A 25,771-nucleotide genomic window follows, 5' to 3' on the forward strand; every position below is an offset into this window, starting at 1 on the left:
AGAAGCCTATTTTTTTTTAAATCAACTCACTTTAAAACAAACTTAATTTAAAATAGCACAATTTATTCTGGCATAAAACAAACTTAATTTAAAATAGCACAATTTATTCTAGCAATAAATAACTATAATCTGAAGCTGAAAAATGTCACCCACATTGAAACAGGTATATTTGGCATAGACAGTCTAGCAAGCCTGATGGTGTAAGACAGGTCAGGACTCCAGGTGGAAGTTTCCAAAATGAGATTAAGTATTTGTGCTTCTATAAAGTTGGTAGTTAAATCTGTAGAAACATTGGTGAGCTCTGGAAAAAAAAAAAAAGACAATTTTTATTTGGAGAAATTTTTTTTAAAGATTTATTTATTTATTTGAAAGTCAGAGTTACAGAGATAGGAGAGGCAGAGAGAGAGACAGAGAGAGGTCTTCCATTCGATGGTTCACTCCCTAATTGGCCACAACGGCTGGAGTGCGCCAATCCGAAGCCAGGAGCCAGGAGCTTCCTCCATGTCTCCTGCAAGAGTGCAGGGGCCCAGGGACTTGGACCATCTTCTACTGCTTTCCCAGGCCATAGCAGGGATCTGGATAGGAAGTGGAGCAGCTGGGTCTCGAACCAGTGCCCAGATGGGATGCCGGCGCTTCAGGCCAGGGCGTTAACCTGCTGCACCACAGTGCCGCCCCCTATTTGGAGAAATTAATATACATTATAATCTAGAATGGAACAAGAGAACCGAGGAGTTGCTCATTCTTATTTCCTCTCTGCCAGTTGAATATTAAATAGAGTAACCCGTGGGTGGATCTAGAGTATTACAGCATAAATTACAACTAACAGCCTCAAGAAGAAGGCGGAGGGCCGGCAATGTGACCAAGTGGCTTAAGCCACCCCTGCAATGCCGGCATCTCATATGCCCCAGCAGCTTCACTTCCAATCCAGCTCCCTGCTAATGTGTCTGGGAAAGCAGCAGGGGACATCCCAAATGCCTGGGCCCCTGTTACCCATATGGGAAACCTAGATTTTAGTTCCCAGATCCTGGCTTTGCCTGGCCCAGCCCTGGCCATTATAGACATTTGGGGAGTGAACTACCAGATGGAAGATCTCTGGCTCTCTCTGTACACCCCTACCCTTACCCCCTGCAACTCTGCCTTTCAAGTAAATAAACAAATCCTAAAAACAAGAAAAGGAGGGGTTGGCACTGTGGTATTGTAGGCTAAGCCTCTGCCTGATTACAGGTATCCCATATGGGTGCCTGTTCATGTCCCAGCTGCTACTCTTCTGATCCAGCTCTCTGCTATGGCCTGGGAAAGCAGTAGAGGATGGCCAAGTGCTTGGGCCCCTGCACCTGCAAAGGAAACTGGGAAGAAGCTCCTGGCTCCCGGCTCCTGGCTTCGGATTGGCCCAGCTCCAGCCATTGCAGCCATCTGGGGAGTGAACCGGAAGATGGAAGACCTTTCTATCTGTCCCTCTCTCTGACTGTAACTCTACCTCTCAAATAAATAAGCAATATAATTAAAAAAAAAAAAAACAGAAAGAAAGAAAGAGGTTACTAACAGCTTTAATTTGGGGGCTGGCATTGTGGCATAGCAGGCAGGTTAGGTAGGCAGCCACTCCTGTATCAGTATCCCATACTGGAGGTCCCAGGCAAGTCCTGGCTGCTCTACTTAAGATTCAGCTCCCTGTTAATGCACCTGGGAAAGTAGCAGAAAATGGCCCAAGTCCTTGGGCTGCTACCACACATGTAGGAGACCTGGATGGAATTCTGGGCTCTCTGGACTTCAGCATCTCACGTGAGTACCAGTTCAAGGCTGGCTGCTCCTCTTCTGGTCCAGCTCCCTGCCAATGTGCCTGGGAAAGCAGCAGAGGATGGCCCAAGTGCTTGGGTCCCGACACCCATGTGAGAGCGCTGAAAGGAACTCCTGGCTTCATCCTGGCCCAGCCCTGGCTGTTGTGGCAATCTGGGGAGTAAATCAGCAGATCGAAGATCTCTGTCTCTCCTTCTTTCTCTGTCACTATTTCAAATAAATAAATCCTAAAAATAAACGAACAAAAACCCAAAAAACTTTAAACTAGAAAGCAAGCTTATTACATACATTTTACAAAACATTATATATCAATCATACTTCTATTCCAGCTCCTCCATTTGTGTGATGTTGGAAAAATTACTTAACCTCTTAATATCAAATCTACTGTCATTGAAGTGGAGATAACAGTGTTCAACTCCGATTTGTTGTGAAGAATGCCTGTAAATCACTTAGTATCATGTGTAGTGCAGTATAAATATCTGATAAATATTAGGTATAAATGTCCCATATGTCTGTTGATTCAAAGATAATACAAACTGGGGATACAGAGATAATCATGGTCTAGTCTTGGAAAAGATATTCTTGTCAAAAGTTTCTCGTGGACTATACAGCAAAATTTTTTTCTTTTTTGACAGGCAGAGTGGACAGTGAGAGAGAGAGACAGAGAGAAAGGTCTTCCTTTTCCGTTGGTTCACCCTCCAATGGCCGCTGTGGCCGGCGCACCGCACGGATCTGAAGCCAGGAGCCAGGTGCTTCCTCCTAGTCTCCAATGCAGGTTTAGGGCCCAAGGACCTGGGCCACCCTCCACTACCCTCCCAGGCCATAGCAGAGAGCTGGACTGGAAGAGGAGCAACCAGGACAGAATCCGGCACCCCAACCGGGACTAGAATCCTGTGTGCCGGCGCCGCAGGCGGAGGATTAGCCTAGTGAGCTACGGTGGCGCCGGCCGCAAACTTTGATTATTGTAGATCAGAGTTTCTCAACCTCACATCATTGATATGTTATATAATTCTGTATTGGGGAGGCTGTCCTGAGCCCTGTAGGATGTTTAGCAACGACTCTGGCCTCTACTCATTAGATTCCAGTAGCAGCCTTCCTCAAGTTTTTGAATTGCAAAACTTGAGTCTTTACTATTGCTGTGGACCATCAATGTGAGCATCAAGGCCTTAGAGGGGTTATTAGTTTCCACTCCTCCTCCCCCAGCCTTTCAAGCAAATGGAAATTAATAAATCAACAAAATAAAAAAAATTCAAAAGTTTCCCAATGCTTACAGAATTAGTGCATTCCCTAGAAAGATCCTTTATGATCCAGCCCCATTTTACTTCCCTGACGTCACATTCAGACACTCTACATCCCTTCCTCTCTCTTCAACCTCTGAGTCTTTTTTTTTTTTTTTTTTTTTTGGACAGGCAGAGTGGATAGTGAGAGAGAGAGACAGAGAAAGGTCTTCCTTTGCCGTTGGTTCACCCTCCAATGGCCGCTGCGGCCCACGCACCGCGCTGATCAGAAGGCAGGAGCCAGGTGCTTCTCCTGGTCTCCCATGGGGTGCAGATCTTCCATCTGCTGGTTCACTTTACAAATGTCCTCAACAGTCAGGGCTGAGCAAGACCAAAGCCCGGAGCCGGGAGCCAGAAACTCAGTGCAGGTCTCCCATGTGGGCAGCAGGGGCTTACCTACTGAGCCTTCACCTGCTGCTCCCAGACTGTGCACTAGGAAGCTAGAACTGTACACGTAGACTAGACTCAAATCTAGGCACTCTGCCACGGGATGTAGGGGTGTCCCAAGCGGCATCTTAACTGCTGTGCCAAATATCTGCCTCTCCCTATCTTTTTCATCCGGTGAGTACCTATTTCAGGATCTGACTCCAGCATCCCTTACCCAGCCCACATCTGTATTCGCAAACAAAGCCTTACAGCACGCTGTGGTAGTTAACTCCAGTGTCTCTCTTGATAGATGGTGAGTTCCTGGAGAAGAGGGATATGGTATTTAGCTCTGAATCTTCAGGGCCTTAATGCAATGGCTGAATTTTGCTAGAAATTTTTTTTTTAAATGTAAGGTCCATGAATTATTTGAAGAGCATGACTCTGCCTGTCAAAAAGATCAATCTACCATTCTGGTAGGGGGTCTACTCCTTCTCCGCTGGTGCCTAAAAGTCTCTCCTCTGCTTCTCCTTTGATTTGGAGAACAAAGACTACAAAAGGCAAGGTCTGAATCCTTTCATCTCTGTCTTCCTCATTCCTGACATGTGCTAAGTGCTCAAGTCCCCAAGAGCTGCATGGAGAATTATTTCAATCATACAAAACCTGAAACAAGAGAATTAGGGGAGAAAATGATCTTACAGAGACACTGAGTCCTTTCCTTCCAAAATTATCATTATAATGGCCCAGCCCTGGCCATTATAGACATTTGGGGAGTGAACTAGCAGATACAAGCCAAGTGGTTAAGGTGATGGACTGCTAATCCATTGTGCTCTGCATTCGTGGGTTCAAATCCCAAAATTATCATTTATTAGTGTCTTGTTCTTTTTTATCTTTTCTTTCTGCTTTTTTTGGCTTTGGGCTGATATACTCCAAAGGCAGCCACCCATGTGTCATCTTTTCATCTTTTCTTTAAAAATAGAAATAAACATAAATTACTGAATGTGCTTCAAGGCCAAGTTTTCTCAAAATGCACAAAACCAAAACAGCCAAAATGCTTTCCCCTTATGGAAATCATAGAATATATATGTTTGGGGGCTGGCGCCATGGTGTGGTGGGTGGGGCCACTGCCTGCAGTGCGGGCATCCCATATGGGTGCTGGTTCGAGTCCCGGCTGCTCCACTTCTGATCCAGCTCTCTGCTATGGCCTGGGAAAGCAGTAGAAGATGGCCCAAGTCCTTGGGCCCCTGCACCCCCGTGGGAAGACACAGAGGAAGCTCCTAGCTCCTGGCTTTGGATCGGCGCAGCTCCAGCCGTTGTGGCCAATTGGAGAGTGAACCAGCAGATGGAAGACCTCTCTTTCTCTGCCTCTCCTTCTCTCTCTGTGTAACTCTGAATTCCAAATAAATAAATAAATAAATTTTTTTAAAAAAAGAATATACATGTGTGTATCGTTCTAGAGAAGAAAACGTAGAGACCTTCTCTTCAAGGTGAGTTGGAGAAAATTATAAGGAAATGAAATCAATTCATATGAAATACAATGAACGTGTTGTTGGCTAGTATGTTGGTACAGTTTCAACAAGGAGCATTTAACTCTGGCGGCCGGCGCCGTGGCTTAACAGGCTAATCCTCCGCCTTGCGGCGCCGGCACACTGGGTTCTAGTCCCGGTTGGGGCGCCGGATTCTATCTTGGTTGCCCCTCTTCCAGGCCAGCTCTCTGCTATGGCCCAGGAAGGCAGTGGAGGATGGCCCAAGTGCTTGGGCCCTGCACTCGCATGGGAGACCAGGAGAAGCACCTGGCTCCTGGCTTCGGATCAGCGCGATGCGCTGGCCACAGCGGCCATTGGAGGGTGAGCCAACGGCAAAAAGGAAGACCTTTCTCTCTGTCTCTCTCTCTCATTGTCCACTCTGCCTGTCAAAAACAAAACAAAACAAAACAAAAAAAACAAAAAAAAACTCTGGCAACAAGACTGGAGAAAAGACCAGGATACTAACACGCGACGCGGCCACACACACTATTATGATAGCATTTAAAACAGGGAGAAGCAGAACCACCAACTGTGACCTTCACATGATTCTTCCTACTTTCTAACTGGCCAAAGCTAGGAACTCAAGTGGAATTTGTCAACACAGCCTTGCCCATGAATTCATTAAAGAGGTTGGCACAAAAGGTCTTACAGTTTAGTAGAAAGCTCATGTGATAGTGCACAAAGCCAAATATTTTCCAAACTCCAGAATCATTCAAGTTTCATTCATATGATTAATTTTTTTACCTTAAAATGGACTCACATAAAATGGTTTTTTACTTAAATGAATTTCAAAAAACAACAGTCACTGCTATAAAGAGAAAATCAACATCACTTGTGGAACTTGTCCATTGAAGGAACTTTGTGAACCCAGATTACATTGTCACTGGGTTCAGTTTTTGCCTAGCACACCACTAGAGAGAGGTATTCAAGATCACTGACCCCAAACTGAGTCTCCCTGATAAAAACGAAAAACATTGAAAGAGGAAATAATTTCCTCTGGGGTCCGCATGGTAGCTTGCGGGTAAAACCACCAAAATGGCTGCTCCTCTTCCTATTCAGCTCCCTGCTAAGGTTCCAGGGAAACCAGGGGAGGATGGCCCAAGTCTTTGGCCCCTTCACCCACATACGAGACCGAAGAAGATCCTGGCTCCTGGTTTCGGTCTGGCTCAGCTTTGGTTGCGTGATCTGGGGAGTGAGCAGCGGATGGAAGATCTCTCTCTCTATCTCCCTCTCACTCTCTGTAAAGTCTGCCTTTCAAATAAATAAAAATCTTTTACAAAAAATAAAAAGGAAATATTTTTCCCACCCTAGGACTCAATGTCATTTAATGTACCACACCTGAAATCATCTTGTTCCAGAAATGCTACAGAGCCCAAATCACCCATCTACCCCTGACCTTATGACTCCCAAAAGAACTTAATTCCCACCCTGCCTCTACGAAGCCCAAATGAAAGGAGCAGAGTTCCTGATCTGGTAGAGTTGGCAAACCTTAGCATGCACCCATTCAGAGAACCAGGTTTAGAAAACCTGCCAGCTTCCAAAATTGCTCATCTTTGCAGGACAAGGCCACTTCGCTCCCACTCACTTTATTTTTTCAGCCAGAAGGACCCTGCAGCAGTTGAAGACTAAGGTGGCTGATTCTCCCTCCAAAGGCACTTACTTGGCAGATGGCTGCTGTCTGGTCCTCGCTAGACAAAATGACTTTTCTTCTTGGGCTCTGAGGCTGGAGTGGTCTCAGTGGGGACGAATGGTTGCACCGGAGTGGCTGGAGGTGCAGCCTCAGAGACAGGTGACACGGTGTCATGGCACTGTCCTGGTAGTGGGGTGGTCTCAGAAACCTGTGCAAGTGGCTCCTTAGGTGCCTCCAGGACAGGTGCAGCCTGACGTAGAGAAATCTCCTGCACTAAAGAGGTGCTCTCAGTGGCCTGGGGAGGCGGAAGCAGGGCCTGCCCAGTCTCTGAATCTGCTGGGTCTACAGTCTGAAAAGCCTGGTCAGACAGATGCTGCACCACAGGAACCTGGGTGCCCACAGCCTGGGTTCCAGAAGCCTGAACAGGTGGAGGCTGAGGTCCGGAGACCAGAGGAAAATTCCGGAGCTGCCTCTGTGAGGCCACAGGCACCACAGGTTGGCTCTGAGAGGACACAGGGACCCGGAGATGGCACTGAGAGGCTGCAGAAGGCAGAGGCTGGCTTTTAGAGGTCACAGGGACCTGGAGGTGGCTCCGTGAGGCCGCAGGTAACAGGGTGTGGCTCTGAGAGGCTACAGGTGCCAGAGGATGGCTCTGAGAGTCCATAGGAGCCAGACAGGGGGTTTGAGAGGCCCCAGGGATGTGGAGGCAACTCTGAGAGGCTGCCAGCAACACAGGCTGGCTTTCAGAGGTCACAGGGACCTGGAGGTGGCTCTGTGAGGCCGCAGGTAACAGGGTGTGGCTCTGAGAGGCTACAGGTGCCAGAGGATGGCTCTGAGAGTCCATAGGAGCCAGACAGGGGGTTTGAGAGGCCCCAGGGATGTGGAGGCAACTCTGAGAGGCTGCCAGCAACACAGGCTGGCTTTCAGAGGTCACAGGGACCTGGAGGTGGCTCTGTGAGGCCGCAGGTAACAGGGTGTGGCTCTGAGAGGCTACAGGTGCCAGAGGATGGCTCTGAGAGTCCATAGGAGCCAGACAGGGGGTTTGAGAGGCCCCAGGGATGTGGAGGCAACTCTGAGAGGCTGCCAGCAACACAGGCTGGCTTTCAGAGGTCACAGGGACCTGGAGGTGGCTCTGTGAGGCCGCAGGTAACAGGGTGTGGCTCTGAGAGGCTACAGGTGCCAGAGGATGGCTCTGAGAGTCCATAGGAGCCAGACAGGGGGTCTGAGAGGCCCCAGGGATGTGGAGGCAGCTCCGAGAGGCTGCCAGCAACACAGGTGGGCTTTCAGAGGTCACGGGGACCTGGAGGTGGCTCTGTGAGGCCACAGAAATTACAGGATGGTTCCTATAAGTAGAGAAGGCTGGATTCTGAGTGGAAGAAACCAAGGGAACTACAGGCAGACTCTTAGAGAATGAAACAGCAGAAGGCAAAGGCTGGTCCAGAGTGGACAGAGGGAGAACGGGCGAGACCAGATGAGGCAAGGGTTGCCGATCAAACCATGGTGGACCTGAGTCAGGGCTTGGGGGTCCAAAGGACTCTGAACTTCCCTCGTCTTCAGGCGTGCTGCTCTGAGTCCCTTGGCAAAAGGCCTGGCAGTAGTCGCTGTTCCTGTCACCTTCGACTTCTTGCTCTTGCTGCTGTTCGAGCTGGCCGGTACTGGTCATCGCCGGGGCAGCCGTCCTCTGGAGGACCCTCCAGGAGCGCCGCCGCTGTCGCTGTCGCCGGATCCGCAGAAAGCTGTTGGAGAGGGTCCGCATGGACCAAGAGAAGCGGTGGCTGACGCTCTGCTGCAGGGCGCTCACCATGTTGCTGGAGGCCAGCTGGGAGGTCAGCCTGAGGGTCTCTTCGGGAAGCAGCTCGATGTTGCTGGTGTACCAGGAGACCCACCAGAGCAGGCTCAGGAAGATGATGATGGAGCCCATGTAGAGCAGCATGTCGTAGAAGATCAGCTCGGTGAAGATGCCGACGAACAGCATCGCCACCCCCACCGTGTCGAAGACGACGCCCAGCCAAAAGAAATGCCTGCAACGGCCCAGACCCGACCGCTTCCTGTTCATGACGACGGACTTTCTGTAACCTCCGTGGTCTTCCAGATCCGCGAGCGGCTACCGGCCGGGCGGCGCCGCGGCGGGGCGGCTCCGGCCGTTGGGTCCCCATGGCAACGCGGAAGGCGGGGCGAGAGGGAGGAGCAATTGGGCTGCGCTCCACCTCCCTGAGGCGAGAGGGGCCGCGGCCCGGAGCGGCGCGCGTGCGCAGTGCGGCCCATCGCCCGCGCGGCCGCCTTTTGCGCCTGCGCGGCGTTTCCTCTCTGGGCGTCCGACGGGTTTGCCTCCCGTCAGCGGCCTGGCAGCCTTCAGGCGCTTCGTGTCCTGACTTCGTGTCCTTAGCTTCTGCCGATGGCGCGCCCGGCTTCGGGCCGCGGTGCCCGTCCCCGCCGTGTTCGCACCCCCTCTGCGCGTCCCTCAGCGGTCGGAGCGAGGGCGAGACCCTGCAGGAAGGAGCCGAGGACGCGGGCCTCCCCGGAATCCCCCTCACGGCCGGGCTGCGCCTTGGGCCCGGGCAGCCCCTCGCTTCGGCGCTCCTGTTTTCCCTCTGTTGTTTGCCCGCGGGGACCACAGTAACTGACTCGTGCTCGGTTATCGCAGGCCCGGAGGTAAATTCTCTGAGGGGTTTCCACCCTCCACTGTCTTTCCTGTTGCGAAGCCTGTGGACCTGTTTGCCCAGATGCTTAGTCCTTGGAAAAGAGGGACTGCTCTCCCCTTACTCCCAGCGGAGTAAGGAAATAGAAAACCGTCAGAAATGGAAAAGTAGGGGCCCGCGCTGCCGCGTCGTGGGCTAAGCCCCTGCCTGCGGCGCCGGCGTCCCTTGTGGGCCACGGTGGGAGTCCCGATCCAGCTCTGCTGTCCCCTGGGAGAGCAGTGGGAGACGGCCCAAGTGCTGGGGCCCCTGCACCCACGTGGGAGACCTGGGTCGAGTTCTTGGCTCCTGCCTTCGGTCTGGCCCCACCTTTGCTGCTGTAGCCTTTTGGGGGAGTGAACCAGTCAGTGGGAGAGTCTCTCTCTCTCATGCTCCGCATTGTAACAGGTAAATAATTTTTTAAAAGATTTACTTAGTTATTTGAAAGGTAGCATTACAAAGAGAAACAGGGAGAGAAAGAAAAAAATCTTTTTAAAATGCAAGGTTAAGTTTAAATATAAGATTTAGAGGCAGGCCTTTGGTGTCCCTGGGGACACCACATTCCCTATCAGAGGGCCTGGGTTCAAGTCTGACTCTGCTTCCAATTCCAGCTTCCTGCTAACGTGAGCCCGGGATCCCTGCCATGCATATGGTAGATCTGGGCTGAAGTCCTGGCCTCAGTCTGACGCAGCTTTGGCTGTTGCAGGCATTTGGCGAGGTGGTGGGGTGGGGGTAAATCAGTGGATGGAAGGTCTCCAGCTCTAACTCTCTACCAAAGCTAGGATCCTGGAACTCAGCCTCGGTCTCCCACGTGGGGTGCAGGGTCCCAGCTACTTGACCCATTACCTGTTGCCTCCCAGAATGCACATTTGTAGGAAACTGGATCAGAAGTGGAGCAGCTGCTACAACCCAGAGTCTCGGATATCGGACACCCATGTCCCAAGTGACAACTTAATCACTGAGCCAAATGCCTGCCCTTATCCCACTGATTTATACATTTCCAGTTTCCTCATTTTCAAACTCAGAGAGTAGATTCATGTGTATTGCTGAAGTTGTATATGCCTGAGGCATACTTTCTTTTAGAGGGACAAAGAGAAAGGTCTTCCTTTGCCATTGGTTCACCAATGGCCGCCGCTGCCGGCGCGCTGCAGCAGGCGCACCATGCTGATCTAAAGGCAGGAGCCAGGTGCCTATCCTGGTCTCCCATGGGGTGCAGGGCCCAAGCACTTGGGCCATCCTCCACTGCACTCCCAGGCCATAGCAGAGAGCTGGCCTGGAAGAGGGGCAACCAGGACAGAATCCGGAGCCCCGACTGGGGCTAGAACCCGGTGTGCCAGCACCGCTAGGCAGAGGTTTAGCCTACTGAGCCGCGGTGCCAGCCGAGGCATACTTTCAAAGTTGCATTCTCCCATTGTAACCAAGGAATAACCCTTCAAATAAGTACGTGGCCTATAATCGTATTGTCAGGTATTTTCACTGGAGAGCTTTATGATTTTTTCTATTAATAATGTTCCATAAACTGCCTAATACTCCACACCAATAAACTTACATAAAAATGTGTAATCTATTTGCACCAAAATGATTTTCACACACACACACACACACACAATGCTTTCAATAAAGTCAGTTTATCTTCTATTGTTATGATGTGAACATAATTTACAATGACACACATTTGTTCTTGATGGGCTACATCTGTTTTATGATCAAAAAGGAAGGTGTTTTCTATATTCTTTTTTTTATTTTTATTTTTGACAGGCAGAGTGGACAGTGATAGAGAGAGACAGAGAGAAAAGTCTTCCTTTGCCCTTGCTTCACCCTCCAATGGCCGCCACGGCCAGCGCTCTGCGGCTGGCGCACCGCGCTGATCCCAAGGCAGGAGCCAGGTGCCTATCCTGGTCTCCCATGGGGTGCAGGGCCCAAGCACTTGGGCCATCCTGCACTCCCAGGCCATAGCAGAGAGCTGGCCTGGAAGAGGGGCAACCGGGACAGAATCTGGTGCCCCAACTGGGACTAGAACCTGGTGTTTCGGCGCCACAAGGCGGAGGATTAGCCTATTGAGCCACAGCGCCGGCCGTGGAACTAGTTTTATTTACTTATTTTTATTTTAAAGAAATGAGAGAGATCTTCCACCCACTAGTTCAGTCACCAAATGCTCACCACAACCAAGGCTGGGCCAGGCCAAAGCCAGGATCCTGGAACTCAAGCCAGGTCTCCCACGTTGGAGGTAAGGACCCAAGCATTGAGCCATCCCTCGTTGCCTCCCAGGGTTTGCATGAGCAGGAAGCTGAAATTGGGAGCAGAGCTGGGATTCAAACTGAAATGTGAGATGAAGGGATCCCAAGTGACAGCTTAAACTACTGTGCCAAATACCCACCCCTGCTTACAGTTATCCTGTCTAGCTGGAAGACACCGCCCACACCCTCCTAGCATATACTGGCCTTAAGATTGCCCACATATTGATAAGTGGCCTTCCTGTTTATCACCTCTTTATTCTCACATTATCTCATCAGTCTGCAGTCACACCAGTAAAACTTTATTGCACAGGTTTAATAGCTGTTGTCTTCTAGCAGATTAAGCTGTTTAAAGGCAGGGCCTGGTAAAAAGTGTGTGTCTGAATCTCAGTCTCCGGTGTCTGAGAACCACAGGGCCCTGTTCTCAGATTCCCAATCTGATGCTCCTTCCAGAGCTCTAGATTGCACTGTCATATTGTCTTAAACTTCTGTTTTAAAGATTTATTTATTTGAAAGGCAGAGTGACAGAGAAGGGGTGGAGAGACAGAGATCTTCCTTCCAATGATTCAGTCCCAATTTGCTCACAACAGCCACTTCAGTTGTACCTTAAATCTAAAACAAAGGCCGGCGCTGTGGCTCACTAGGCTAATCCTCCGCCTTGTGGCGCCGGCACACCGGGTTCTAGTCTCGGTTGGGGCACCGGATTCTGTCCCGGTTGCCCCTCTTCCAGTCCAGCTCTCTGCTATGGCCAGGGAGTGCAGTGGAGGATGGCCCAAGTGCTTGGGCCCTGCACCCCATGGGAGACCAGGAGAAGCACCTGGCTCCTGCCATCGGATCAGCGTGGTGCGCTGGCCGCAGTGCGCCAACCGCGGCGGCCATTGGAGGGTGAACCAACGGAAAAGGAAGACCTTTCTCTCTGTCTCTCTCTCTCACTGTCCACTCTGCCTGTCAAAAATTAAAAAAAAAAAAAAAAAGAAAAGAAAAAGAAAAATCTAAAACAAAATACACAAAACTATTTATTTCAAAGGTAGAGTAACAGAGAGAGAGGTCTTCTATCCATTGGTTTGCCCCCTAAGTGCCCCCACTGGTGGCACTGGCCCAGGATGAACCCAGCTTGCAAGAACCAGAACTAGCCTGTTACCCATTTGGAAAGCCAGGCCTTGGGGCCGGCACTGTGGCACAGTAGGTTAATCCTCCACCTGTGGTGCCCGCATCCTATGAGGGCGCCAGTTCTAGTCCTGGCTGCGGAAAGTAGTAGAAAATGGCCCAAGTCTTTGGGCCCCTGTACCCATGTGGGAGACCAGGAAGAAACTCCTGGCTTCGGATCAGCACAGCTCTGACTGTTGCAGCCATTTGGGAAGAGAACCAATGGAAGGAAGACCTCTCTCTGTTTCTCTCACTGTAACTCTACCTCTCAAATAAAATATATTTTAAAAATCTTAAAAAAAAAAAAAAAAAAAAAAGAACCAGGCGGCCTCAAATGCATCTGAATCTTATTTACTCATATTAAATCTTAACTACATTTTTTTTTTTTTTTTGGACAGGCAGAGTGGACAGTGAGAGAGAGACAGAGAGAAAGGTCTTCCTTTGCCATTGGTTCACCCTCCAATGGCCGCCTCGGCTGGCGCGCTGCGGCCGGCATACCGCGCTGATCTGATGGCAGGAGCCAGGTGCCTATCCTGGTCTCCCATGGGGTGCAAGGCCCAAGCACTTGGGCCATCCTCCACTACACTCCCTGGCCACAGCAGAGAGCTGGCCTGGAAGAGGGGCAACCGGGACAGAATCCGGAGCCCCGACCGGGGCTAGAACCCGGTGTGCCAGCGCAGCAAGGCGGAGGATTAGTCTAGTGAGCCGCGGCGCCGGCCCAAATCTTAACTACATTTTGTTTTTAGGCTATGATAAAGATTTTTGACATCTCCATTTGAGTATTAAAAAAAAAAAAAAAAAGCCTTTCCTGTATTTGGGGCAGAAGGAAAATTCTTCATCTTGGTAATTCAAAGTTCTCTACAAAGATTAGTAAGTAATACAATAAAATAACCAACAGAAGAGAAGAGGGTTAGGAAGAAGTTCTTCAGAGCCAGTTCACTAAACCTTTGCTGAATCCTAAGTCAGCAACCTGCAGGATAAAGGCAAAAATTATTTTTCTATTAAACTTTCTTCCATCAGAGTTTGGTACAGGTGTCCAGTGTAACTGTTAAGAGACTGCTTGCAACACCCACATCCCATATCAGAGTGTCTGGTGTCTATCCCTGACTCCACTCCCAGCTCCAGCTACCTACTACTGTTCAGTCTGGGAGACAGCAAATAATGGCTCAAGTATTTTGGTCCCTTCACCCACATAAGAAACCCAGATTAAATCAAAGTTTCTTTATTTTAGCCTGGCCCAACCTTGGCTGTTGTGGGCATTTGGAGAGTGAGCCAGTATATGGAAGATCCATCTCTGCCTCTCAAGTAAAATAATTGTTTAAATAGTCAAAGATGGGCTGGTGCTGTGGTGTAGTGGGTTAAGCATCGACTTGCAGCACTGGCATCCCCTATATTGTCCCGTCAAAAACTGGCTCTTCCACTTAGATTCCAGCTTCCTGCTAATGCACCTGGGAAAACAGAAAAAGATGGCCCAAGTGCTTGGGCCCCTGCAACCATGTGGGAGAAGAAGCTCCAGGCTCCTGGCTTTAGCCTGGCACAGCCCTGGCTGTTGCGGCCATTTGGGGAGTGAACTAGGGGATGCATCTCTCTGTCTCTCCGTCTCTCCCTGTAACTCTTTCAAATAAATAAAAATGAATCTTAAAAAAAAAAAAAAAAGATGGCCCAGGTTTTTAGGCTTTGATACTCATTACCCCTTTGATAAGGGTAATTTCTTTCCCCCACTAGGTGTCAGTGATTGACAACGCTGCACATTGAGTCGACCCAGGTTTTAGGGGCTCAACAACTCCAGGTAGCTGGCGACAGAATTGGATTAAATTGTAGGTCACTCAGCTGCTGTCTGGAGGGTTGAGGAGCTGGTTTCTGGTCCCAAGAACATCTTCACACATTTGATGTCAGAAGTGTTCTGTAGGGGCTGGCACTGTGTGACATAGTGGGTAAAGCTTGCAGTGCTGGCATCCCATATGGGTGCCAGTTTGAGTCCTGGCTGCTCCACTTCTGATCCAGCTCTCTGCTATAGCCTGGGAGATGGCCCAAGTCCTTGGGCCCCTGTACCAGCGTGGGAGACCTGGAGGAGGCTCCTGGCTTCGATTGCTGCAGCTCAGGCAGATGCGGCCAATTGGGGAGTGAACCAGAGGATGAAAGATTCTCTCTCTGCCTCTCCTTTTCTCTCTGTGAAACTCTTTCAAATAAATAAATAAAAATATTTTTTTAAAAAGTGTTCTGTAAATAGAACCACCTCAGAGGGGGTCATTTGCAAATAGTTAAAATTGCAACGTTAAGCAGTCTAAGCCCAGAGTTTGTTGTATAAATACTAACGCACAAGGGCCAGCAATGTGGCATAGCAGGTGAAGCCACCCCTTATGACACCAGCATCCCATATCTGAGTGCCCACTGGAGTTCTGGCTGCTCTGATTCTGATACAGCTCTCTACTAATGCACCTGGGAAAGCACCAGAAGGCGGCCCTAATGCTTGGTTCCCTGCCAACCACTGGGAGACCTGGATGGAGTTCCTGGCTCCCAGCTTCATCCTGGACCAGTGCCACCAGGGGGTGCCATTTAGGGAGCAAAGCAATGGATGGAAGACCTCCCTCTCTCTGTTACTCTACCTTTGAAATAAATAAGTAGTGTTTTTGTGTGTATTTTTTGTTTGTTTTAGATTTAAGGTACAAACAAAGTGCCTGTTAGAAAAAAAAGACTCTGTTAAGCATGTTTGCTTTCTTATGAGCTGAAGACTTCACCTGCAAAACCAAAAAATACCATATCTAGAAATTCTGAAAAAATTATCTGAAGATCCCCTCCTACACATAACTATAAAACTTTGGTAAAGGTATAAAAGACTTGATCTCCAGGTCCCCAGATAGAAGCCTCTATATTGTGAAAATGACGACTTTTCCCTAAATTATACATTTAAAGTCACTCCAATCAAAATTCAGTTGGGATCTTGGGGGTTGGTGAGGAGTGAAGCTTAATTCTAAACATCACCTGCCCACAGCTTTGCCATATGAGCACTCAGGGGTCAGAACCTGTCTCAATGCTTGAAAACAAAGACTTCCTTGGGCTCTCTTGCCTTTCCAAGAAAGCTGAGGAAAGCTGTGAGCAATCACTGTTGGGAACTGTAACTTCTATAAGCTGCTCATTGATCAGGAGGGAGCACACATCATGGAGTAGCAGGTTAAGTCATTGCTTGGAAGATCCCCATCCCATATCAGTGCCAATTCAAGCCCTGGTTACTCCTCTGGTCCTGCGTCCTGCTAATGCATCTTGAGAGGCAGCAGAGGATGGCTGAAGTGTTTGGACCCCTGCTACCCAAATGGAAGACCCAGAAGGAGCTCTGGGCTGGCCCAACACCAATTGCAGCGAATTGGGGAGTGAAACAATAGAAGGAAGACCTCTCTCTGTCTCTCCCTCTCACTGTCCATAACTCTACCTCTCAAATAAAATAAATAAAATCTTTTTTTTTTTAAAGGAATTTTCAGTACTAATAGGGAATCATAAGACCTAAAATACTGTTAAGAATATAGAAAGGATTCTGTCCCGGTTGCCCCTCTTCCAGGCCAGCTCTCTGCTGTGGCCTGGGAGTGCAGTGGAGGATGGCCCAAGTGCTTGGGCCCTGCACCCCATGGGAGACCAGGAGAAGCACCTGGCTCCTGCCTTCGAATTGGCGCGGTGCGCTGGCCGCAGTGCGCGGGCCACGGTGGCCATTGGAGGGTGAACCAACGGCAAAGGAAGACCTTTCTCTGTCTCTCTCTGTCCACTCTGCCTGTAAAAACACACACACACAAAACTAGTTCCACTTAACAATGTATTGGCAGTGGGCAGATCTGTATCATGGGCACAGGAACTGCAGTATCCAGGTTCAAGCCCTGTGTCTGCCACTTCCCAGCTACCTGACCTGAGTAGTTTGCTTAATCTCTGCTTACCTTTCTCCAACTATAGAGGGAATGACAAAAACCTCATAGAGGGGTTGTATTACCACATCATTGTACCTGCTCAACAAGTGTTAACTATTTTTAAGTTAATGTACACTCTGTGATTGTTGCTGGTATAAGATTCTAATTGTCATTTTTTTTTTGACAGGCAGAGTGGACAGTAGAGGGAGACAGAGAGAAAGGTCTTCCTTTTTGCCATTGGTTCACTCTCCAATGGCCGCCGCGGTAGGTGCGCTGCGGCCGGCGCACCGCGCTGCTCCAATGGCAGGAGCCAGGTGCTTCTCCTGGTCTCCCATGGGGTGCAGGGCCCAAGCACCTGGGCCATCCCCCACTGCACTCCCTGGCCACAGCAGAGAGCTGGCCTGGAAGAGGGGCAACCGGGACAGGATCGGTGCCCCGACCGGGACTAGAACCCGGTGTGCCGGCGCCGCAAAGCGGAGGATTAGCCTGTTAAGCCACGGCGCCGGCCCTCTAATTGTCATTTTAAAAGATGAGAACTCTAGTTAGAATATTTTAAAATGGATTAGTTTAACCCTAATGTTTTTGTCTTTAATTATTAAAGGTTTTATGAAATTAAACCATGCTATTTGGGCCTTTTCTTCACTAATAACTTGTTACAATTTTCTTTTCAGCCTGTTCTAATAATTCATAGTTTCCTTAACCATTCAATTCTTTTATACTGTTTCCATTGTGTCTACTCTGTCTTGTCCTGTTTTCCTTTAATAGTTCTGTTTTATTTTGGATCCATCTTAATTTTTACCTTATTTTCTAAAATTTATAATAGACAAAAATTACACACATTGCATAGAATACAATGTTAAATGCTTACAGGCTGTGGAACCAATTGAGCTAACACACGCATTACATCCTGTATTTATCTTTTTGCATCCGAATAGTGATGAGAACACTTAAAATCTTTTAGCAGCTTTCAAGAATATAGTGACCATGCTGTAGAACAGAACTTGTGACTTTATTTCTCCAACCTAACTGAAATTATGTTTGCTTGCTTGACCTCTCTCTCTCCAAAACCCCCACCCCACCCTGGCAACCACTATTCTCTACTTCTGTGAGTACAACATTTTATAATTCCACATGTGAGCTCATGCTGTATTTTTCTTTTTGTGCCTGGCTTTTTTCACTTAATGTCCTCCATGTTGATCCACATTGTAACAAACGACTGGATTTCCTTCTTTCATCCGCCGATGGACATATATAGGTTGATTTCCTTATACTTACTACTGTGAATGCTAAAATGAATATGGGAATAGAGGTATATTTGAAGGTACTCATTTTGTTCTCTTTGGATACATACCCAGTGGCGGGACTGCTGGATGGTGGTTCTCTTTTTTATTTCTTGAGGAAGCTGCATATTGTTTTCATAATGGCTGTACTAATTCCTAATTGTACCATCCCTGTGCACAGTGCCCTTTTCTCCACATCCTTACCAGCATTTCTCTGACCGTTTTGGTAATGATCATTCTAACGGTGTGACATGTGTCTCACGGTGGCTTTGTCATTTCCCCTGATGTTCAGTGACATTGAACAACTCCATCTACTTGGCCATTTGTACACTATTCTTGGGGCAATGTCTAGTCAGGTGTTTTGCTCACTTTTAGTCACTTTGCTCTCTTACAGTTGAGTTCCTTGTGTATCTGGGGTATTAACCCTTGATCCAATGTGTGGTTTGCAGATTTCCTCATTCCATAATTGTCTCCTCACTCTGCTCACTGCTTCCTTTGCTGTGAAGAAGCTTAGCGTAATCCCATTTGTCATTCTTGCTCTTGCTGCTGTGCTTTTGGGTTTCATATACCAAAAACAAACAAAGCACTTCTCAACCAAAGCCAGGCAGCTTTTCCTGTTGCATAGTCTTTATTTTGATTTTTACATATGGTATAAGGGTCCAATTTTAATTTTTTAGCATGTAGAAACCTAGTTTTCCCAGAACCACTTATTGTGTAGTCTTGGCACCTTTGTCAAAAATCAATTGTAAATGCATTAATTTCTGGGCATTCTATTCTGTTCCATTGGTCTATGTGTTTTGTTTTTATGCCAGCACCATGCTGTTTTGATGACTATAGCTTTGTGGTAGATTTGGAGTTAGGTAACATGATATCTTCAACTTTGTTCTTTGTGCTCAAGAGATTCTGGGTAGGCTGGGACAGCAGACAGATGCCTGGGACTGGCTGGTCCTGGACCCACTGGAGTGGACCAGATGTTTGGGTGTGGAGTCCTAGGTCCATGGGAGACTGCGGTGAGTCTAGTGCTAAGGCAGGCACATAGCCTGAGGCCATGTGCTTTGGCCTGAAGACTGGGCCCATGAGGGCCATCTTGGAGCCTGGTTGTTTTACACTGACTTGGGCTAAGCTGGGGGTAGCTTGGAGTCCTGGGCAGGTCTGGAGCATGGGGTACCAGGCAGATCTGGAGAGTCAGTCCATGGTAGCAGCCTGGAATTGGGCTATGGTGGTGGGCCCAGCTATGTGTCTAAGGCAAAGTCTGGCATTTCCCCCTCCTTCCTGACACACAGGCAGTAAGGTCTGGGGCAGGAAAAGGGGTGAGGGGTACATCCTTCCCACTCTCCTCGGCGCATCTTCTGTGCTACACCCAGCTGCCATAAGCACTGTGGCAAAGGTATTTCCATGCGCGGATGAAAACGGCTATTTCTGCAGGAATACAGGTGTTGAAAAGTCTTAGCCACCACTTTTTTGTCATACTGAGTTCCTTCACAGTTTTGGTTCTTCAACAGTAATTTCTTAATATAATCCTTTAACTGTATTTTTTAGCTGTTTGAAGTCAAACTTGCTGATTATCATTGCAGTGCTTCAGGCTGTGACCTCCCCACTGAGCATCAAGCCAGGCGAGTTCTGCCACATGCAGCACTAAGATTCTGGGTCGGTCATGCCACATCAGGGGTTTCCCCTTTCACGAGGAAGAAGGAAAGTCAGTATGTAACAGCTGACTTTCTTCAGGCTAAATATATGTTAACAGAGCCAAAAGCATAATGTATAATCAAATATGTATCTGCAAAGTTCTTCCCTAATCAATCCCCTACAGATGTATGGGTAAACCATCTCTTAAAACCTTCTTATAACAGTGACTACCGTATAAAACAGTGTGGCAAAAACCTTTTAATTATTTAACAAAATTTACATTTCACTCCATCCAGCCTACTCTTTCTCCATCATCCTCTAGAGCTGTGCTGTCCAAGGGGACTGCCAGCCACACACATGGCAAGTCCAAATTAGAAATGCTTGGCCTGTAAAATGCCACATTTTGAAGACTCAGGTCAAAGAAATAGAAAATGTTAACATTTCTAAAAGTATTAAAAACATGATTTTCACTTATTTTACTGTGGTGACTGCGCCTGTCTACTGGGCCTCCTCTGGTGTGCTTGCTTCCTGCTTTGAGTGCACAGCGTCACCGCCCTGTCATTCCCATCTGAAGAGAGCAGGACCATGATGCCAGTTTACTGTCAGCATTTATTTTAGAAATACACAAAATATAGATTTTTTTACATCAAAGTGTGACAGCCTCATTTATACACTTCCATACTTACCTGGTTTTGTCTGCATTGTTACGCAAAAATGAGTCTGATTCTAATTTTTTGCTATGGTTCATGTAAACAGTTGAGACTGCTACATAAAGTAGATTGCTGTAAAAGGTAAAGTGGCCACAGAAACCCAACAGTGAAACAATTCAGTTTGGTTTGTTTAATGAACTTGGCAGAAGTCTTAGCAGATAGATGATCTAAGACTAAATACTGGCTTCTAGGCTTTTTAAATATTAAAAACCTTGAGGTTTTCTTCATCTTGTAAACATAACTTAGACCTTGTTGGTATTAAGTTTAAAAAGGAAAATATTAAACCATGATTTTTATCCTCTTGCCCATGTCAGTATACACTCTCTTTATTATGAGAATGAAACCAAATAATAAGCAAAATACATCAGGAATTTCAAATTTTACTGCAAAGAAGGTCCAGCTGGTCTCTGCAGAGAGTGGTCGATCTCACTGAAGCTGACCTTTCGCGGGCTGAGTGTGAGCCCCTCTGTCCACTGGGCTGTGGCGGCCCAGGCCGTACGGGAGACTGGTAGTTCCTCTTGCTCCATGGCCCCTGAAGCAAGTCGAGACTCCACCTCGGGCTCCGCTGTCCTTCCTTGGGCTTGGATTCATGGGGCTTGTGGTTTGCTACTATCGTCAAGACTGTACCGTCCCTTTAAGGTACCACATGCCACCATGGCTCACACAGCAGTCCTAGGATCAGACAAAGAGCAGCTTAAGAGCAGATTTTGCCAGCTGCTACACTCTGTCCAGAACATCAAAACGTGATTTATGACAGAACAGAGATGGGAAATGAAGAGCTGCCTAACCAGGGCCTGTGTCTGTGGCACAGCGGTGATGTCAGCATCCCGTATCAGTGCCAGTTCAACTCCTACTGCTACTCCACTTCAATCCAGCTCTCCGCTGACGTGCCCAGGAAGGCAGCAGATGACTCATATGGTTCCCTGTCACCTAGATGGAGTTCCAGGCTTCTGCCTGGTCCAGCCCAGCCCCAGCCATTGTGACCATTTGGGGAGTGAACCAGCAGATCAAAGACCTTACCTTCTGTCTCTCTTAATCTTAAAAAAAGCCACATTGTTGGGGTAACCTTTCCTTAGGACTATTTTAGCAGGGTCTATAAAAGTGAATGTGCTGTATAAACAGAATACAAATATGAGAGGGTCTTCCAAAAGTTCATGGGAAATGTACATTATGAAAACTATGTGTGGGCTTCAAGTGATTTTTGCATCAAAATTATCTTTTCATTCCATTTTCCCACCAGCTTTTTGAAACTCCCCCGTGCTGCTAAGCTGACCAGAACCAAGATATAGTACAAGTGAGTTTACTAAGTAACAAGTCAGGCATAAGCACTTTCATCGGCTAGCTGTATGTCTCAGTCAGTTCAGAAAGGCAGTATAGGCAGCACATGAAATACTGTGTCTGTTGGATAATGGTATTTTAAGCCAACTGAAGTAAAACAAAATTAATTCTATTCAAAGTTGTTTAATGTAGGTATGTGACTTCGGCAACAGCTCGAGTCAAAGCCAGTGAACCAGAATTTGAATCTGGACCCTGCTCCTGCAGAGGCTGGAAGAGGTGAGTCCTGCACGCACTGACTACTTCCGGTTGCAGCAGGGACTCAGGGAAGGCTGACTTAAGGAGGAAAGGTGCCACAGTCCGTTCCTCTGTCCAAGACAGAGCAGTCAGCCATGGGGAGCCTCGTTTTGGAGGCAGTGGTGAGCAGAAGCCCCAAGGGCCTCTGGATATGGTTATGCATCAAACAGTCATACCTTTAGCACTTTATCCACCTCCTGTTTACTGAGATCTTCTCCACACTCCTGGGTCAACCGAGACTGGATCATGTTCCGGCGTACCCGGTAATTTTTAGAAAAGATTTCAAGCAAAACCTGTCGATGCTTCAGCATTAAAAACATGTTATTATGGGAACAATGGTCTAGAAGAAAAATATTCCCAGAACCACAGATCTAACCCCTTACTAAAGTCTCTAATCAAAGTCTGGCCAATGTGTGCTTCCTCCAGGACCCCAGTAAGATGACTACAGAGGGGCCGCTGTAGCAGGTTAAGCCACTGCCTGCAGTGCCAGCATCCTATATGGGTATCAGTCCAAGTCTGTGCTGCTCCACTTCCAATCCAGTTCCCTGCTGATGGCCTGGGAAAGCAGTGGAAGATAGCCCAAGTGATTGGGCCCCTGCACCCATGTGGGAGACCTGGAAGAAGCTCCTGGCTTTGGCCTGGCCATCTGGGGAGTGAACCACCAGAAGGAAGACCTCTCTCACAAATAAATATTGGGAAAAAAAAAAAAAAAGGCAAAGACCATCTGGCGCTTTAGTAATCTTTAAGTTCTAGACAGGTTCATGGTTTAAGGCAAACTCTGGCCCTCGGGGTGCATGAGTCTGCACTATGGAGCACTGCTGGTTTAATTCACATCCTACTCACTGGGCACCTGTGATCCTCCCTGCCAGGGTGAGACCAGAGGCAAAATGACCACTTCTCCAACCTGAAGGTGCAGGACCCAAGACTGGATAAGGAATCCTTCGATCCCCCCGGCCAGAGACCACTGAGGAGCGATGCTGGAGGTGGGAGAGGCCAGTCGGTGGCAGTCACTGGGCAGCTTTATGGGAACCTGCATCCCTAGGACAGCACCCACACTGGCTTAGGCCCAAATGAAGGGCACAGCCAGCCTCTTCCAATGGCACACAGACAAGCAGTGTGGAATAGTCAAAATCAGGAGTAGGTGGAAAACCTGAAACCATAGAAGGAAGCTTCACAGGCTCATGGCAAAATGGATTTAAAGAATTCAAAGTGCATGAACTCTGTGAAACCCTCCTGTATATGACTGCATTCTCCCCTTCCAGGAAACTCCCCTGCTCCTGGGGAAGACGGCAGGAAGGCTCCTTACCTGGTCACTCATGTCTCCAGACTCCCAGAGCGCAAACACCTTCTGCTCATCGGGGGACGCAGCAGTCTGTGGAGGGAACTGGCGCGGCCTGGGTGTGAGGTGCTTGCCTGCCCACACCCTGTGGCTGCACAGCCACACTGCCCACCTGGACCCACGTTCGCTGGCCGTGGGTCCACTTCCTTACCTCACTGTGGGAAGAGGCCACCACACTTCAGCAGGGCCCACAAGCTTAGGGACTTGCCCAGCGCCACAGCTGGCACGAAGCCCCATGGATGTGCAAAGCAGGAAGGAAGCCAGGTTCTTGTTCCTCCCGTCAGCATGGCATTAGCTCAACTCTCTGCCCTGACATCTGGGGCCCTTCTACCCTGAGATGCACCTCTTCCTTCCTGATAACTCCTCAGGGGCACCCTGAGGATTACCCATGCAATCCATACCACAGGGTTCATCAGGGTCTGAATGAGGACCAGGGAAATGGTGGCCCAGGGCTCTAGGCCCTGGAGAAGGGAGATAGAAAGGGAGCCTCATGCGGCAGGTTCCAGGCTCGGCACTACAACCTCAGTAACGGTCATCAGCACACAAAACCTAGCAAGGGGCTGTACACAGGCAGTCTCACTTGAAACCAGAGAGGCACCGAGCGCTCCTAGCCCTCTCCCCATGAGCAGTAGGCTGAGTCTCTTCCTGTCCACGGTCACACAATAGGAGTTAATAAACTCAAGTCTAAGTCTACTTGTTCTCCCTTGTGTGAAGAATAGAAGAGAGGACAGATTTGAGGACTCTTCCATCTTGGAGACGCCTACGACATGGTCCACACGTCAGGATCATGGGGAGACACTAGCCCAACAGAGAAGCAGGATGGCCGGGGCAGGTCCTGGGGACAGAGCAGGCTGCATCGCCAGACAAGCTCGCTACCCTCAGGCAGGCACCTTTCTGGCATGGCTCGCAGAGAACTGGACCCACTGCTGGATAGCCAGGGACTCTAAACCCTAGCACCTCACCCCAAAGCAGTTCCCTCCCAGCAGGGCCAGATCCCGAGACCACGACCTGGGATCCACAGGGCCTTTTGTGCTAGTGTCTGCCACTCACAGAATGTCACCCTAGGCTGCAGGTACTTCTGACACTTGGCACAGCACCCCTCACCCTATTGTCAGGTCTGGGCAGAGCCTGGGGGGAAAGACCAATCACAAAGACCCCCTCTGAAACCAGACTGGCACTCTCATCTCAAAGAAGGGAAGTGGTCTCCAGCTCGTGCTCCGCCCCTCCACCACAGGGTCCTCCCAATGACAGAAAAGAAGCCTGGGTACAGGGGCTCCCTCCATACCTGTCTGGGCACTGCAGAAGCTCTCAGCTCAGCTTGGCTGAAGCGGAAAGGACTCAAAACCTAGAGCCACTGCACTGAGGTTCAAATCTCAGCCCTATCGTTTGCTGGCTATGGGACCTGCAAAAATTCCATTTCACTTCCTGGAACTTGTTTCTTGGTCTGCAGGTTGCAAAGAAGTGAATCACTGCCAACCACGGCAAAGCTGGCAGAAATGTGGGGTGCTGGCGTGGCAGGGGTGGAAACCTGGAAGGGGAACCCGTGTGTATGACGTACTGCTCTCTGCCCGGCAGCAAGTTAGGGCCTCCAGACACCTTACCAACATCCTACAGGCCAAAAACCAACATCAACCGCATCACATGAGCTCAGCGCCTGAGGCTGACCTGCCCAAGGGCAGTTCACCAAGAAGGCCCGCCCCTCCCCACACCTGGTTCCCAGGGCAGATAGGGCCCACTGGGGCCACTGCTAAAACATGCAGACTTCTCCCCTTGAACCTTCCTGTCAGGGGAGACCCTGGCTGCCCAGGTGCCCTGAGGGGCCAAGGGGGTCCTGTTGTGCCCACCATCCCCCAGGCTCTACTTACAGGCACCAGTATCTGCTTGCAGCCGGCGGCCAGCACCGTATCCTGTAGCATGCGGTCCGAGATGCCGCTGAAGAGCGTGTGACCTGGGGGCAGGCTGGCCAAGTGCAGGTTGAAGAGGCGCTTGAGTTCGCTCAGCGTGAGCACAAATTGTCTCTGAAAGGTGGCCTCCACGAAGGCCCTCAGTTCCCGGGCCACGGGGGTGTTGGCACAGCCTGGGGGCGGGTGCCCATTGAAGCTGTCCCCACCCACTGCCCGCCCCGCAGGCAGCCCGTTGGCCAGCCTGTTGTTGAGGCCGCCACTGGGTGAAGTGTCCATGGGCTCCTCCTCTTCCTCCCCTTCTTGCTCGTCTTCTTCCTCCTCACTCATGGGCTCCTCCTTGATCCGCACACCGGGCAGGACTGCAGAGGCCCGGATCTGTTCCTTCCGCCGCTGCAGCTCCCGTTCCAGGAAGGCGTGGTTCTGCTGGGCCTTGGTTTTGGCTACTTGGACCCGCTGGTCCCCAGAGACAAGCCCAGTAGGCCCTGTGGAGAGAGGCAGCATTGCTCACGAGGGCACAGGACCAGAGCAGACAAGGACCTGAAGACAAAGGCCTAATGGGACAGCTGGGCTGAGGCAGGGAGCAGGGTCAGCAGCTCAGCCCGCCAGTGGCTCTAGTCCCACCCTCTGCGGATCCAGAAGGGCACGCAGGTCTGGAACCCACACAGCACAAGGCCTCGGGCCCTGAGGCTTGGCTTCTGTGCAAGTATTCAGCTGAGGTTGGGGGTGGGGGAGCAGGGGGAGGGAGAGTCCAGGAAGAGAGGTGGACAGGGAGAGCCACACAGCTCAGGAAAAGTAGCCCTCCTGG

At 49.4% G+C, this 25,771-nt stretch overlaps 2 protein-coding genes and 1 long non-coding RNA gene across 7 annotated transcripts in view; 1 reads left to right on the forward strand and 2 right to left on the reverse strand.

The window, feature by feature from the left end:
* Window positions 1–36: 36 nt before the first annotated feature.
* LOC133750876 (proline-rich protein 36-like) lies at window positions 37–8,708 on the reverse strand. 2 transcript variants are annotated; one of them, XM_062180620.1, is made up of 2 exons: window positions 6,621–8,708; window positions 37–301 (listed from the first exon to the last, which is right to left on the reverse strand). In XM_062180620.1, the coding sequence occupies exon 1, from the start codon at window positions 8,644–8,646 to the stop codon at window positions 6,649–6,651; it is 1,998 nt and encodes a 665-aa protein (XP_062036604.1). In that variant the 5' UTR covers window positions 8,647–8,708; the 3' UTR covers window positions 37–301; window positions 6,621–6,648. The 2 variants fall into 2 exon arrangements, with proteins under 2 accessions (XP_062036604.1, XP_062036605.1); XM_062180621.1 differs by lacking the exon at window positions 37–301 and adding an exon at window positions 732–2,021.
* Window positions 8,709–8,979: 271 nt separating this feature from the next.
* LOC133750184 (uncharacterized) lies at window positions 8,980–22,908 on the forward strand. 2 transcript variants are annotated; one of them, XR_009864677.1, is made up of 3 exons: window positions 8,980–9,242; window positions 21,622–21,705; window positions 22,593–22,908. It is a non-coding gene; the product is annotated as an uncharacterized LOC133750184 (long non-coding RNA). The 2 variants fall into 2 exon arrangements; XR_009864678.1 differs by lacking the exon at window positions 22,593–22,908 and adding an exon at window positions 22,150–22,429.
* POLR3E (RNA polymerase III subunit E) overlaps window positions 20,013–25,771 on the reverse strand; it is a 36,724-nt gene continuing 30,965 nt past the window's right edge. For all 3 annotated transcript variants that reach the window (XM_062179590.1, XM_062179591.1, XM_062179592.1), the window contains 4 exons: window positions 24,928–25,448; window positions 23,030–23,107; window positions 21,900–22,025; window positions 20,013–20,823 (listed from right to left, as the gene is read on the reverse strand). In XM_062179590.1, coding sequence (XP_062035574.1) covers window positions 20,767–20,823; window positions 21,900–22,025; window positions 23,030–23,107; window positions 24,928–25,448 — 782 coding nt within the window. In that variant the 3' untranslated portion in view covers window positions 20,013–20,766. The remainder of the gene's footprint in view (window positions 20,824–21,899; window positions 22,026–23,029; window positions 23,108–24,927; window positions 25,449–25,771) is intronic.

This window comes from Lepus europaeus, chromosome 21 (assembly GCF_033115175.1).
Source record: "Lepus europaeus isolate LE1 chromosome 21, mLepTim1.pri, whole genome shotgun sequence".
NCBI lineage: Eukaryota > Metazoa > Chordata > Mammalia > Lagomorpha > Leporidae > Lepus > Lepus europaeus.